Genomic DNA, 14,709 nt, shown 5'->3' on the forward strand with positions numbered 1-14,709 from the left:
CCTCACTTACACCAATGGACAGATCATCCAAACTGAAAATTAATATGGAAACACAAGCCTTAAATGACACAATAGACCAGATAGATTTAACTGATATTTATAGGATATTCCATCCAAAAACAGCAGATTACACTTTCTTCTCAAGTGTGCACGGAACATTCTCCAGGATAGATCACATCTTGGCTCACAAATCAAGCCTCAGTAAATTTAAGAAAACTGAAATCATATCAAGTATCTTTTCTGACCACAACGCTATGAGATTAGAAATCAATTACAGGGAAAAAAAAAAAAACGTAAAAAAAAGAAACACACGGAGGCTAAACAATACGTTAATAATTAACCAAGAGATCACTGAAGAAATCAAAAAAGAGGGCTTCCCTGGTGGCGCAGTGGTTGAGAGTCTGCCTGCCAATGCAGGGGACACGGGTTCGAGCCCTGGTCTGGGAGGATCCCACATGCCACGGAGTGACTAGGCCCGTGAGCCACAATTGCTGAGCCTCCGCGTCTGAAGCCTGTGCTCTGCAACAAGAGAGGCCGCGATAGTGAGAGGCCCGCGCACCGCGATGAAGAGTGGCCCCAGCTTGCCGCAGCTGGAGAAGGCCCTCACACAGAAACGAAGACCCAGCACAGCCATAAATAAATAAATAAATAAATAAATAAATAAATAAATAAATAAATAAGGCATTAATTAAAAAAAAATCAAAGAAGAAATCAAAAAATACCTAGAGACAAATGACAATGAAAACACGACAATCCAAAACCTATGGGATGTGGCAAAAGCAGTTCTAAGAGGGAAGTTTATAGCTATACAAGCCTACCTCAAGAAACAAGAAAAATCTCAAATAAACAATCTAACCTTATGCATAAAGGAACTAGAGAAAGAACAAACAAAACCCAAAGTTTGCAGAAGGAAAGAAATCATAAAGATCAGAGCAGAAATAAATAAATAGAAACAAAGAAAACAATAGCAAAGATCAATAAAACCTAAAGCTTCTTCTTTGAGAAGATAAACAAAATTGATAAACCATTAGCCAGACTCATCAAGAAAAAGAGGAAGAGGACTCAAATCAATAAAGTTAGAAATGGAAAAGAAGTTACAACAGACACCGCAGAAATACAAAGCATTCTAAGAGACTACTACAAACAACTCTATGCCAATAAAATGGACAACCTGGAAGTAATGGACAAATTCTTAGAAAGGTATAACCTTCCAAGACTGACCCAGGAAGAAATAGAAAATATGAACAGACCAATCACAAGTAATGAAATTGAAACCGTGATTAAAAATCTCCCAACAAACAAAAGTCCAGGACCCGATGGCTTCACAGGTGAATTCTATCAAACATTTAGAGAAGAGCTAACACCCATCCTTCTCAAATTCTTCCAAAAAATTGCAGAGGAAGGAACACTCTCAAACTCATTCTATGAGGACAGCATCACTGTGATATCAAAACCAGACAAAGATACTACAAAAAAAGAAAATTACAGACCAATATCATTGATGAATATAGATGCAAAAATCCTCAACAAAATACTAGCAAACAGAATCCAACAACACATTAAAAGGATCATACACCATGACCAAGTGGGATTTACCCCAGGGATGCAAGGATTCTTCAATATACACAAATCAATCAATGTGATACACCATATTAACAAATTGAAGAATAAAAACCATATGATCATCTCAATAGATGCAGAAAAAGCTTTTGAAAAAATTTAAAACCCATTTATGATAAAAACTCTCCAGAAAGTGGGCATAGAGTGAACTTACCTCAACATAATAAAGGCCATATATGACAAACCCACAGCAAACATCATTCTCAATGGTGAAAAACTGAAAGCATTTCCTCTAAGATCAGGAAGAAGGCAAGAATGTCCACTCTTGCCACTATTATTCAAAATAGTTTTGGAAGTCCTAGCCACGGCAATCAGAGAAGAAAAAGAAATAAAAGGAGTACAAATTGGAAAAGAAGAAGTAAAACTGTCACTGTTTGCAGATGACATGATACTATACATAGAGAACCCTAAAGATGCCAGCAGAAAACTACTAGAGTTAATCAATGAATTTGGTAAATTTGCAGGATACAAAATTAATACACAGAAATCTCTTGCATTCCTATACACTAATGATGAAAAATCTGATAGAGAAATTAAGGAAACACTCTCATTTACCATTGCAACAAAAAGAATAAAATATCTAGGAATTAACCTACCTAGGGAGACAAAAGACCTGTATGCAGAAAACTATAAGACACTGTTGAAAGAAATTAAAGATGGTACCAACAGATGGAGAGATATACCATGTTCTTGGATTGGAAGAATCAATATTGTGAAAATGACTCTACTACCCAAAGCAATCTATAGATTCAATGCAATCCCTATCAAACTACCAGTGGCATTTTTTACAGAACTAGAACAAAAAATCTTAAAATCTGTATGGAGACACAAAAGACCCCGAATAGCCAAAGCAGTCCTGAGGGAAAAAAACGGAGCTGGAGGAATCAGACTCCCTGACTTCAGACTATACTACAAAGCTAAAGTAATCAAGACAATATGGTACTGGCACAAAAACAGAAATTTAGATCAATGGAACAGGATAGAAAGCCCAGAGATAAACCCACGCACCTCTGGTCAACTAATCCATGACAAAGGAGGCAAGGTTATCAATTGAGAAAAGACAGTCTCTTCAATAAGTGGTGCTGGGAAAACTGGACAGCTACATGTAAAAGAATGAAATTAGAACACTCCCTAACACCATACACAAAAATAAACTCAAAATGGATTAGAGACCTAAATGTAAGACCAGAAACCATGAAACTCTTAGAGGAAAACACAGGAAGAACACTCTTAGACGTAAATCACAGCAAGATCTTTTTTGACCCACCTCCTAGAGTAATGGAAATAAAAACAAAATAAACAAATGGGACCTAATGAAACTTAAAAGCTTTTGAAAAACAAGGGAAACTACAAACAAGAAAAAAAGACAATCCTCAGAATGGGAGAAAATATTTGCAAACGAATCAACGGACAAAGGATTAATCTCCAAAATATATAAACAGTTCATGCAGCTCAATATTAAAAAAACAAACAACCCAATCCAACAATGGGCAGAAGACCTAAATAGACATTTCTCCAAAGAGGATATACAGATGGCCAAGAAGCACATGAAAAGCTGCTCAACATCACTAATTATTAGAGAAATGCAAATCAAAACTACAATGAGGTATCACCTCACACCAGTTAAAATGGGCATCATCAGAAAATCCACAAACAACAAATGCTGGAGAGGGTGTGGAGAAAAGGGAACCCTCTTGCCTTGTTGGTGGGAATGTAAATTGATACAGCCACTATGGAGAACAGTATGGAAGTTCCTTAGAAAACTAAAAATAGAATTACCATATGACCCAGCAATCCCACTACTGGGCATATACCCAGAGAAAACCATAATTCAAAAAGACACATGCACCCCAATATTCAATGCAGCACTATTTACAATAGCCCGGTTATGGAAGCAACCTAAATACCCACCGACAGACGAATGGATAAAGAAAAAGTGGTACATATATACAATGGAATATTACTCAGCCATAAAAAGGAACGAAATTGGGTCATTTGTAGAGACATGGATGAATCTAGAGAATGTCATACAGAGTGAAGTAAGTCAGAAAGAGAAAAACAAATATCGCATATTAACGCATATATGTGGAAACTAGAAAAATGGTACAGATGAACCGGTTTGCAGGGCAGAAATTGAGACACAGATGTAGAGAACAAATGTATGGACACCAAGGGGGGAATGCAGTGGCGGGTGGGGGTGGTGATGTGATGAATTGGGAGATTGGGATTGACATGTATACACTGATGTGTATAAAATTGATGACTAATAAGAACCTGCTGTATAAAAAAATAAATTAAATTAAATTTAAAAAAAATACACACTACTATATATATAACCAACAAGGACCTACTGTATAGCACAGGCAGGTATACTCAATATCTTGTAATAACCTATAATGGAAAAGAATCTAAGAAAGAATATCTATCTATCTGTATATAAATATATATATATATATATATCACTTTGCTGTACACCTGAAACTAACAGCACTTTGTAAATCAACTATATTTTAATAAAAATTGAAAAAAAAATGTCCCCCAAAATAAATAAATAAAGAAGAGATCCAGGAGTCTACTAATGAGTTATACATTCCTCTTTTGTTTCCTTGGGTTTTCTAGTAGCTAAGTGCAAAATTATCACCTAACAAGGGGGATTTGGGGAAATTAAATAGGTCAATTTCAAAATGACTAGACCCTGATGATGGCCTAGTGTGGTCCTGAGAAAAAAGCAAACCCAAAGTTGTTCATTACACTTTATTGCTACCATGTAGTCTTCATCAACTAGCATCCTGTTTCTTTTTTTTTTTTTAATTTTTAAATTTTTATACAATTTTTAAAGATTACTTTCCATTTACAGTTATTACAAAATATTGGCTATACTCCCCGTATTATGCAATACATCCTTGAGCCTGTCTTACACCTAATAGTTTGTACCTTCCACTGCCCCACCCTACCTTGCCTCTCCCCCCCCACTGGTAATCACTAGTTTGTTCTCTATATCTGTGAGTCTGCTTCTTTTTGTTATATTCACTAGTTTGTTGTACTTTTTAGATTCCATGTATAAGTGATACCATACAGTATTTACCTTTTTCTGACTTAGTTCACTTAGCGTAATGCCCTCCAAGTCCATCCATGTTGCTGCAAATGGCAAAATTTCATTCTTTTTTATGGCTGAGTAGCATTCCATTGTATGTGTGTGTGTGTATATATATATATATATATATATATATATATATATACATTTATAATATATATATTTTATATTATATACCACATCTTCTTAGCAACCCATTTCTAACTTAAGATTAAAGAATTGGGCTTCCCTGGTGGCGCAGTGGTTGGGAGTCCGCCTGCCAATGCAGGGGACACGGGTTTGTGCCCCGGTCCGGGAAGATCCCACATGCCGCGCAGCGGCTAGGCCCGTGAGCCACAACTACTGAGCCTGCGCGTCTGGAGCCTGTGCTCCGCAACGGGAGAGGCCGCGACGGTGAGAGGCCCGCGCACCGCGGTGAAGAGTGGCCCCCGCTTGCCACAACTGGAGAGAGCCCTCGCACAGAAACGAAGACCCAACACAGCCAAAAAGAAATATAAATAAATAAATAAATTTAAATTACAGTTAAAAAAAAAAAAAAAAAAGATTAAAGAATAGATCTTTGTCATATCATGTCCTATTTATTTAAACCTGTTTCAGTATGTTTTTACCCCTCAGTTATTAATACCAGGATATTTTCACTAAAGTGACTTTTTCCTAAGATATGTTTTGCAGTGTTTGTTTTCTCTATTGTTTCTAATAGAAGCTTTCACTTCCAAACCCTCAGAAGCAGCCTTTGATAACTGGCATTGCCAACCTTGGAATGATTAAGATCAAAGGTTGAATCGGGGAGGGATAGGGGCAGAGACTGGGAGTAATAGTTTCCACATATTTACTTGTGGTATTCATCTTTAGTTCACACAAGAAATTAAGAAATTAGCAAATGAGGTGCATTGCTCCTGTGCTTCCCAGCATTTGGAAGAAAATTTTGGAAAATCCAAAGCCTAAGTCAGTCCAAGGAGGTGCCTTGGGTCAATATAAGGCAGCTCTTGATCTTGGAAAAGGTTTCTACTTTTTTTAAGCTCTAAGAGATGCTTTGTTTTTTGTTCCCTCTTTGAAAACTCTACTTTCGTTCTATATTTTTTAACATTTTTACATATCCAGAAACACTTATCAACAGTACATTTTGTTTATGAAAACAGTATATTTTGAATAATAGTCCATGAGAACTGAGTAACTCTTTTAAAGAACTTCTCAGGCTCTGAGGACCTTGCCTAAGTTAGATTGGACAAATATCATACAAACCCATTCTGCTTTTTCTAATTATTTTTGTTCTGGTGTATCCCTCAGGTCAGACTTAACACACAGTTTCATTTTTCTGAGAAAGTTAAGAAGAGAGCAACAAGAAAACACATTGGGTTGACCCCAAGTTCACTATAATTGAAAATAAATTTATGGGCTACAGAAAGAAAACTAAAATAAAATCTTGTATTTTTTTCCTAAGCCTCTTAAAATGAAATTTTTCCTCTTTTATAGAGTTTATGTATTTCTCTTTTTCTCTGTGTATGTGTGTGTATATACTTACACATATATACCTCTATATCTATGAATATTGATACTCACACACATAAAAACATCTATAACTCTGAATATCTATCTATCTAACTAACTAAATGGGTAATAGGTACATAAATGAAAGAGAGGAAAGAAACAAGGAAAAAAAGGAAGGTAAGGAACTAAATATGAAGTAAGAGTTGTAGGTTACCCAGGTCTAGAGCTAGACAACAGGGATATTAAAATAATCAATCTATTGCCTTTATTTTACACAGGAGAAAATCATGCCTTAAGGAGGCTGAATGCCATACCCATAGCTATACTACTCAGCACTAGTAGAATTTGATTAATGATGGGCTTCTTAAAGGTTTGATTTAAATCCCACCAATTTTTGATATCTATATCTGCCTTCTCTATAATTTCTCCCAGATTATGTGAGTGAGTCTTGATGTCCTTTTTACCTACTAAAAAAATGTTGTTCCTGCATTTCTGGATATTAGCCATTTGGTTTGTATGGCAGCTACAACTTACTTTACTTTGATATTATTTTTTACAACTGTATTAACTAAACTTTCACTATTATCTCTTAATTTGTGATCTAGAATATCTATCAAATACTAAACAAATTGTGCCCTTTCTTGTGTTTGTAGGATCACAGTTTTGGAAGAGGGGTTGAAGGTCACTTAGTTCCTCTTCTCGGTACAAACCATCTCTACAATGAATAAGTCATGGAGTGGACTTCTTAGTCTTCTCAGATCTTATCGAGCCTTTGCAATGACTTCCCACTTCTCTCCAGCCTCACCTTGTGCCCCTCTCCAGCCCCTGCTTTCTACTCTCTAAACTCTTCTTTTCAATAGACAATATCTAAATGATAGTCTTCTTCTTTCACTCCGAATAAAAATCAAAAGCCAACATGTTCACTTTCAAAAGCCTTCTGTGACCTGCCCCATTATCGCCCCACCCCCAGACATACAGACAGGCTTCTTTGCTGCTCCTGGAAGATGCCAGGCAAACCTCTGCTTGTTGTTCCTTCAGTCTAGACAGCTCTTCCTCCCCGTAACCACAAGGTACACTGCCTGGCTTCCTTCAGAGCAACCTTCAAATGTCACCTTCTCAGTGAGACTTTCCCTGGGCACCTGATCTAAAATTTCAACACTCCCTGGGCCATGCCGCTGCCACTTTCTGTGTGCTTCCTCTGCTTTATATTCTCTCCTTAGCGCTTATCTCTGATGTAGCATGGATCCAACTTGCTCATCTCGTTTATTCTCTAAAGTAAAAGGTAAGCTCTCTGGGGTCAGGCATTTTGGTCCATTTGGTCCACCTCTGTCCACACACAGCCCAGAATAGGGCTTGACACTATTAATAAATATTTGTTGAATAAATGAACAAGAAACTTAAGTTCTTTTCCTCACTGCATTCAGCAGTTGTTTAGTTAGAAAATACAACTTATTGAAGATTTTTTGGCTATGTGTTAAACAGCATTTTATTCTCATTACTGATAATCCAGACAAGTTTCCTTCATTTAAGGAGGGCCTATGAGAGAAGGTTAATATTTAAAGAATATGAATAATGCAAACGGTGTGAAACAAATTAAGTAATACTCTGAACTCCACTTATGGGGTTTACAATAGGTTTTTATTATGCTTTGTGGTGTTGCTACTTCCTACTACTATATAATAAATAACAGCTCCATACTACATCTAATAATGAGTGAAAAATCGTTCCCTTTTAGCCGCCAGCTCCAGAAAGTGGCATACCCTTCACGGGAAACCCCTGGTTTGTCCTGTTTTTACTGTAATTGTTTTCCTGTCTCTCAACACTGCAAAAACTTGCTTAAGAGCTGAACTGTTGGTTAACCTACCTCGATGAATCAGCTCAGGCAACTGGATTAATTACGAGCTGAGCTTTATGTGAATAGTTGGTCTATGTTTCATGCTCTCCTGACCTGAAAGACCAAAAAAAAACTAACCAGAAATGTCCCAGGCTGAGGGTGGGAAAAGAGCAGATTTCTGTTCTGAACCACCTGGGGCTTTGGATGACTTCCACCTTTCCAGAATTACAGCTAAATAAATGAAAAGCAATTCAGAAACCAGTAGATAATTTTAGTATAAGATGGTGCACCAAGGAGCTGAGCAAATCAATTATATTAGGGTTACCCTCCCTGTAAGGTCGTCAAAGAGTCCTGTTCCAGAAACGGCCTAGGAGGGAGTTGTGGTTTGCTTACATTTGACAGATTCCCTTTATTCCTTCTTGGCATCTTTGAGAACAGGCCCATCCAGTTTCATCTGCAATGTTTTGTTCTCCTTTCTAAAGCAAAGATGGTAACATTTTATGGGAGGCCATTGTCGGTTCTTAAGCAGAAAAGGCTTATTAATATTAAACTATCTGCCAAGATTACCTTGTTTTGGTCATTCCTGAGAATCCCTTCTTGCCTTCAAGAAGGACTGATTCCCTCTGGGTAGAGGATTATGATAGGAAACTGTGAAAATTAAGTATTTAGGGGGAACAGCACAAGGCAAGTATGGCTCTCACTTCATACTACAATTTGGACTTCATAGTAGCTTAAAAATTCAATAAACTTAAATTCCTGAGGCTATAATGCTGAAGTTAACTTTTCTGTTAACTTTCCAAGTTTAGAACTCTATACCCATGCATATAAAAAAGATATATTTATACTATTACCGTGAATGTAACTCAATTTTAAGAACAGTACACATTTTTCTTTGAAACAGACTAAATCAAAATTCATAGCTATTATTACGTTCAATAATAATTTTGTTGCTAAGAACTCTGAAACCACATGTTATTAACTTGGGCTTAATTTAGTAATGTGCCATATACACAACCGGAATCTTATATACTCTTCATTTTAGGTCTTGAAATAAAAAGCAGTACCCATATTACAAGCGTGATGACTTTGACCAAACTCAGCCTTTTCCTAGGAACACAGCCTCTAGCTTTTGTTTAGGGACATTTCACCTGCTTTAGTAGTTTTCAGATAATGAGATAATGTATTGAGTGGAAAACTCTTGGAAGCTAATTTATTGTGACCAGTTGAACAAACACACATGTACACACCCTCTAGGACTGCAACACCCGGATCACAATTCAGAAGGAACACGGGGAAAAAAAAAAAAAATTGGCAGGCAGACATTACTCTTGATGTCTCTCTCTGAGGCTATTTCACCTACGGACGGACATAGAAATGTCCTATCGCTTGCCTGGCTTGCCTCACGAAATGACTTCTCCTTCAATGAAACTCTAAACACATTATGATGATGAATTGTTTTTGTTTTTTTGTTTGTTTGTTTTTGGGGTTTTTTGGAGATACAGATGGAAGGAAATTGACATTGCTGTGCTAGGTTCTTCTGTAATCCGAACCAGCTGTTGGATAGGCAAGGGCCAAAGTAAAGAAAGACAACCAGCTAGTTTTTTGATGACGTCCGCGTACCCGTCATGTCTGCACCTGGATCTCGGTGGAAGCCGCCCGCCTACTGCGCTCACACCCAAAACCACGCTCCAGACCCGGCTGCCTCGCCGCGAGCCCGCGGCTCCTCATCCCTGTCTCACTCCCTTTCCGCAGGCGAGCCGCCCAGCAAACCCCGAATTGGTGGGAACACATTCCAGCAATAACAGCCCGGCTTCCCCAAACTCACCAGCCTGCGAAGTTTCCTCGGCGGCAAGAGGTGTCAGGTTTCAGAGGTTTCCTGCCCCTTTCCCAAGCCTTTGGACTCCTGGGGTCCGACACCAGCAACGACCCGAGATCTGCCTTCCAGGGCGACAGTCCTGGGGACAGCTCCTATTTTTCCAACCTGTGGCGCTGGATCGGTCCAACACCGGCCGGTTCCCAGCCCCTGCCAGTCACGACTGCAAGTGGCAGGACTTGTAGCACCACCCCTGAGTCCGCGGAGACCAGGGATCTGGAAGGTTTGTGTGAGAAGAAGGCGTGTCTCCCGGTCCTAACGCGGACGTGCGGAGCGCACCTCAGGCTAATCTTGGTGGTGACTCAAAGGCGCTCGGCTTCTGGTTCACTTCTCTTCACTGCAGGGCTCCAAGCCCTAGCAGGCAGCTCATTTTTAGTCCTTTATTTTTGCGTGTTTTCTTTGATTTCTCTTTTTCATAGAGCCCTGGGCACTGGGAGAACTGCTTCCAATGCATTGCATTTCTCTCCTCCCGGGAGATGTCTCATTAACTAGAGAGAAAGCAAGGAACTGCTAGTGGAAAGCAAACAAAGGCTTCCGGAAGTAAAAGGGCTTAGAAGGAAACCCGTGTTTTAAAAGTTAGGATCTGTTAATATGAATACATTAATCAGTATGCACCGCCCTAATCTTTGCCTCCTAAAGTCATTTCAGAGGTACGAAGGTTAGTAAATAGGGGTCATGTCTATGAGATCAGAAGAAATCAGGAGCACATACATTCACTGAACAAATCTTTATTAAGTACCTACTATGTGGCCGACCCTGTTCTAGACACTTTGGATTCATCTGTCCACAATCAAGGTCCTGGCTGGTTCTCTTGAGGTCACATTTCAGACAGACTCTGACATCCCTGATGTACAGACTGATGGTAACAGTAAGAATCCAAGGTTGAAGGCATATAATAGCAACTGATTTTTTCCACTGTGAAGAAAATCAAAAAGTTCCAAATATGTTGCTTGCATTCATGTTGGTAAACGATGAAGTGACTGCTAAAATGTTAATTGTTTGACCCAGTTCTGACAAGGTGCCTTAGAGACAATCTGAGAGGCACTGACATCAGCTATGGACCATCTCCTGGAGAAGTGCTGTGGGAGGGGTGTGAAAAGAAAGAACCTAAAACCAAAACCAAATGCAAATAAACAAACAATAGCAAAGCAGTGGAGAAGAGGAGTGTTGGAGAAAACATTTGGTTTCACAGGAATCTGTCTATTCTACTAGGAAAATATGGGAGAAGTTCTATTTTCTGTGCCTCAATGTTCTTATCTTGAAAATGGGGATAATAATATGTCTTTCTTCATAGGGTTATTGTGAGTAAATGAGTTCATATCAGCAAAGTGCATAGAACAGCACCTGGCACAGTAAAGTATATATGTTGGCTATACTTATTATTTTGGTAGCACTTATCTACTCCATTCCTCCAAAGTAAGGTCCGATTCATAAAAATTATTCTGATCTACTGTGAAAAATTACTGGAGGTTTGGGTTGTAGATTTTCAAAATACATATGCTGGGAATATACATTTATAGTAAATCTATTTTGCACCATCCGCAATATTTTTTATTGCTGTGTGTATCTATGGGGCCTGAGAGAGATAAAAGAAATACATAAACAACTTTGACTTTATTCCTCTTTTTTTTTTTCTTCCTTCCTCTTCCAAATCTTTATTTATTTATTTATTTATTTTTGGCTGTGTTGGGTCTTCGTTTCTGTGCGAGGGCTTTCTCCAGTTGCGGTGAGCGGGGGCCACTCTTCATCGCGGTGCGCAGGCCTCTCACTATCGCGGCCTCTCTTGTTGCGGAGCACAGGCTCCAGACGCGCAGGCTCAGCAGTTGTGGCTCACGGGCCCAGTTGCTCCGCGGGATGTGGGATCCTCCCAGACCAGGGCCCGAACCCGTGTCCCCCGCACCAGCAGGCAGACTCTCAACCACTGCGCCACCAGGGAAGCCCTATTCCTCTTTTTATAGCACATTAATTTAAAATGATTCTCTGTACACGATATAAAATGGTAATGTGTATTCTTCACCTAGTTTATGTGTTCACTTACATTAATCCTAGTAGCTATTATTTCCCATACTCCACAGCTTTTATAATGCCATTGTCCATAGATCATCTCATTTGATTTTCACAATATTGCTTTGAAAGGGGCAAGGCGTCTATTATTTTTTATTGTCCCCATTTTTAAGAATGAAGAAAGTGAGGTTGAGGAAGTCCCAGCAATGTGCCGAGAATCACAAAGGTCCATGAATGTAGAACGCAGGTCTGCTGGTCTGGAAGGCAGAGCTCACAGTGGTCAGGACACCGTGCTGCCTCCCTTCTGTTTATGGACAAAGTTCCTGTTGGGATAAAGTCTAACACACACGTTTATCGTCTGCTCTCTTTGTCACCCTTCCCTTCCCCGGATAAGTAAGTGTGTCAGCTGCCTCGTAAGGTTAACTCCTGCAGGGACAACTCTCCTGGAGTCACCTGCCACAGAAATCCTGTTTCTGGTTCCAAGGCTCAGAGGTACGGGTGTTACATGGTGATGTTATTCAGCTGCTGGAGAGGGTGGAACTTTTCCTTCCCTGTGGGCAGAGGGTTCCAAGGAGGAGACGGCAGTGGGAGAATATGAGCAAAATGATTCTTGGCCACTTTGACCAGAGATAGAGCAGAATAAAAGACCCTGGAAAACCATGAAAACAAGGTGACAGCATCCTGTGTTGTAATAAAAAGTAAATGTCTTTCTGCACCTGGAGTTTACATAGCACAAATCAGACGTAATTTCTGTCAATAGTTTTATCACTGAATAAACACAGCACTGAGGTAAACGGATATATAAATGTACATGGGTGACTTCTAGTTAAAAATGGTAAATTGATCACATGTGTTTCATCTCCCCTTCCCCAAACTCCTCTGACACAAGAATAAATACATTTTTATATGTTATGAAACCATAAAGACAAATAAAAGGGAGAGGAGAAATCAAGAGACAAAATAAACTGCATTGGATGATTTGGAAAAACCTAAGTCAGATGGAGGCTGGGTAACTGATCTGGAAGAGGATGAGTTGGACACTGCATGCCTGTAGGAGGGCTGATGGATGAGAAGCATTAATTCCCTGTGTAACCTGGGAGGCTTACGCCTAGGAGGCGGAAATACCACCAGAGAAGGAGGCCAGCTGGTGGGGTGAACACAGGGGTTTGGTTAGACGTCTGTATTCAGGATGCTTGGACCCAATGTTCCCTTCCCCACTGTCGTGCAATCAACCAACCATAAGTCCCTCCATCTGCTCAACCCAGCCTCCAGGAGACTGGAGGTTTATTTTCTGGAGAAAGTAAACTAGAGTAAATTGTGGTTTAGCAAGATGAACTGAACACATGCATTTTTACTCTGCTCCTATAGAAAATGAATTAAAAAGAAATGTACCTTCAAGACAGTAAAAAAGGGCTTCCCTGGTGGCGCAGTGCTTGAGAGTCTGCCTGCCAATGCGGCGGACACGGGTTCGAGCCCTGGGCTGGGAAGATCCCACATGCCACGGAGCGAGTAGGCCCGTGAGCCACAGCTACTGAGCCTGCGCGTCTGGAGCCTGTGCTCCGCAACAAGAGAGGCCGCGATACTGAGAGGCCCGGGCACCGCGATGAAGAGTGACCCCCGGCTTGCCGCAACTAGAGAAAGCCCTCGCACAGAAACGAAGACCCAACACAGCCATAAATAAATAAATAAATAAATAAATAAATAAATAAATAAATAAATAAATAAATAAATAAATAAATAAATAAATAAATAAATAAATAAATAAATAAATAAATAAATAAATAAATAAATAAATAAAATTAAAAAAAAAAATGTTGGCTAAAACTCTGGACCACAAAATGAACTGGAAATAGCTCCCTTTGCCATTAGGTACTCCCCAAATCTGTTATGCACGGACTTGCTCAATTTCCAATGCTTAAAAAAAAACACAAAAACCTCTCGAAATTGAAAATATACTAAAAATTTTACAAATTTGAAAGATGGGTTATAAGATGAAATGTCCAGGAAAATACATTTTTTAGTTAAATAATTAAACACACCAAGACATATCATTCTGAAATAATAGAAGCCCAGGAATAAGGAGAAGAGCAAAAGACATCTTCCAGGAACATAAAGCAGATCACATACAAAGGAAAAGAAGAAAAATTTCATTGCATATCTTGATGCTATGTATACAATAGATAACTAATGAGAACCTACTGTATAGCACAGGGAACTCTACTCAGTGCTCTGTGGTGACCTAAATGGGAAGGAAATCCGGAAAAGAGGGGATATATGTATACGTATAGCTGATTCACTTTGCTGTACAGTATAAACTAACACACTATTGTAAAGCAACTATACTCCAATAATAAAAAAAAAGGTGACAGTGGCAAAAATAAAAATAAATTAAAAAATAAACCAAAAAAAAAGAGCAATGCATCCAGAAGATTCTTTAAATGCCTTCATGATTTATAAATGAAATTATTTTGAAATGAGAATTGTGTACCCATACAAAATGTCAACCAAGTGTGATTAAAGATATTTTTAGACATATAAGGATTCAAAAATGTATTTCCTTTACTGTTTCTAAGGAAATGTCCCCCAACCAACTTATAAATCAAGAAAGAGGAAGAGATGGAACCCAGGAAATGAAGGTCCAACACAGGAGACAGTGAAGTGAATTCTCCAGAACAACAGGACTAGAGAGAAGCAGAAGGCTGGATTGCAGAGGGAAAGTCTCCAGAAAAAAAAAAAAGAAAAAGAAAATAATTACTTAATGTACATGTACATTTGAAAAATCTTTGATAACGTCCG

General features: G+C 38.9%; 1 protein-coding gene across 11 annotated transcripts in view; it reads right to left on the reverse strand.

Moving 5' to 3' along the window:
- The window catches only part of RAB27B (RAB27B, member RAS oncogene family), a 167,113-nt gene that overhangs the window by 56,016 nt on the left and 96,388 nt on the right, over positions 1-14,709 (reverse strand). For 2 of the 11 annotated variants that reach the window (XM_082353426.1, XM_082353436.1), the window contains exons 1-3: positions 9,862-13,358; positions 8,604-8,684; positions 8,430-8,512 (exon numbers count right to left, since the gene is read on the reverse strand). The exons of 2 other annotated variants lie outside the window; for them this stretch is intronic. In XM_082353426.1, coding sequence (XP_082209552.1) covers positions 8,430-8,480 — 51 coding nt within the window. In that variant the 5' untranslated portion in view covers positions 8,481-8,512; positions 8,604-8,684; positions 9,862-13,358. Of the gene's footprint in view, positions 1-8,429; positions 8,513-8,603; positions 8,685-9,861; positions 13,359-14,709 lie in introns of those variants that run through there. 7 more of the 11 variants (XM_082353427.1, XM_082353437.1, XM_082353431.1 and 4 more) reach the window with 6 other exon arrangements.

Source organism: Balaenoptera borealis (assembly GCF_965194805.1).
Source record: "Balaenoptera borealis genome assembly, chromosome: 14".
NCBI lineage: Eukaryota > Metazoa > Chordata > Mammalia > Artiodactyla > Balaenopteridae > Balaenoptera > Balaenoptera borealis.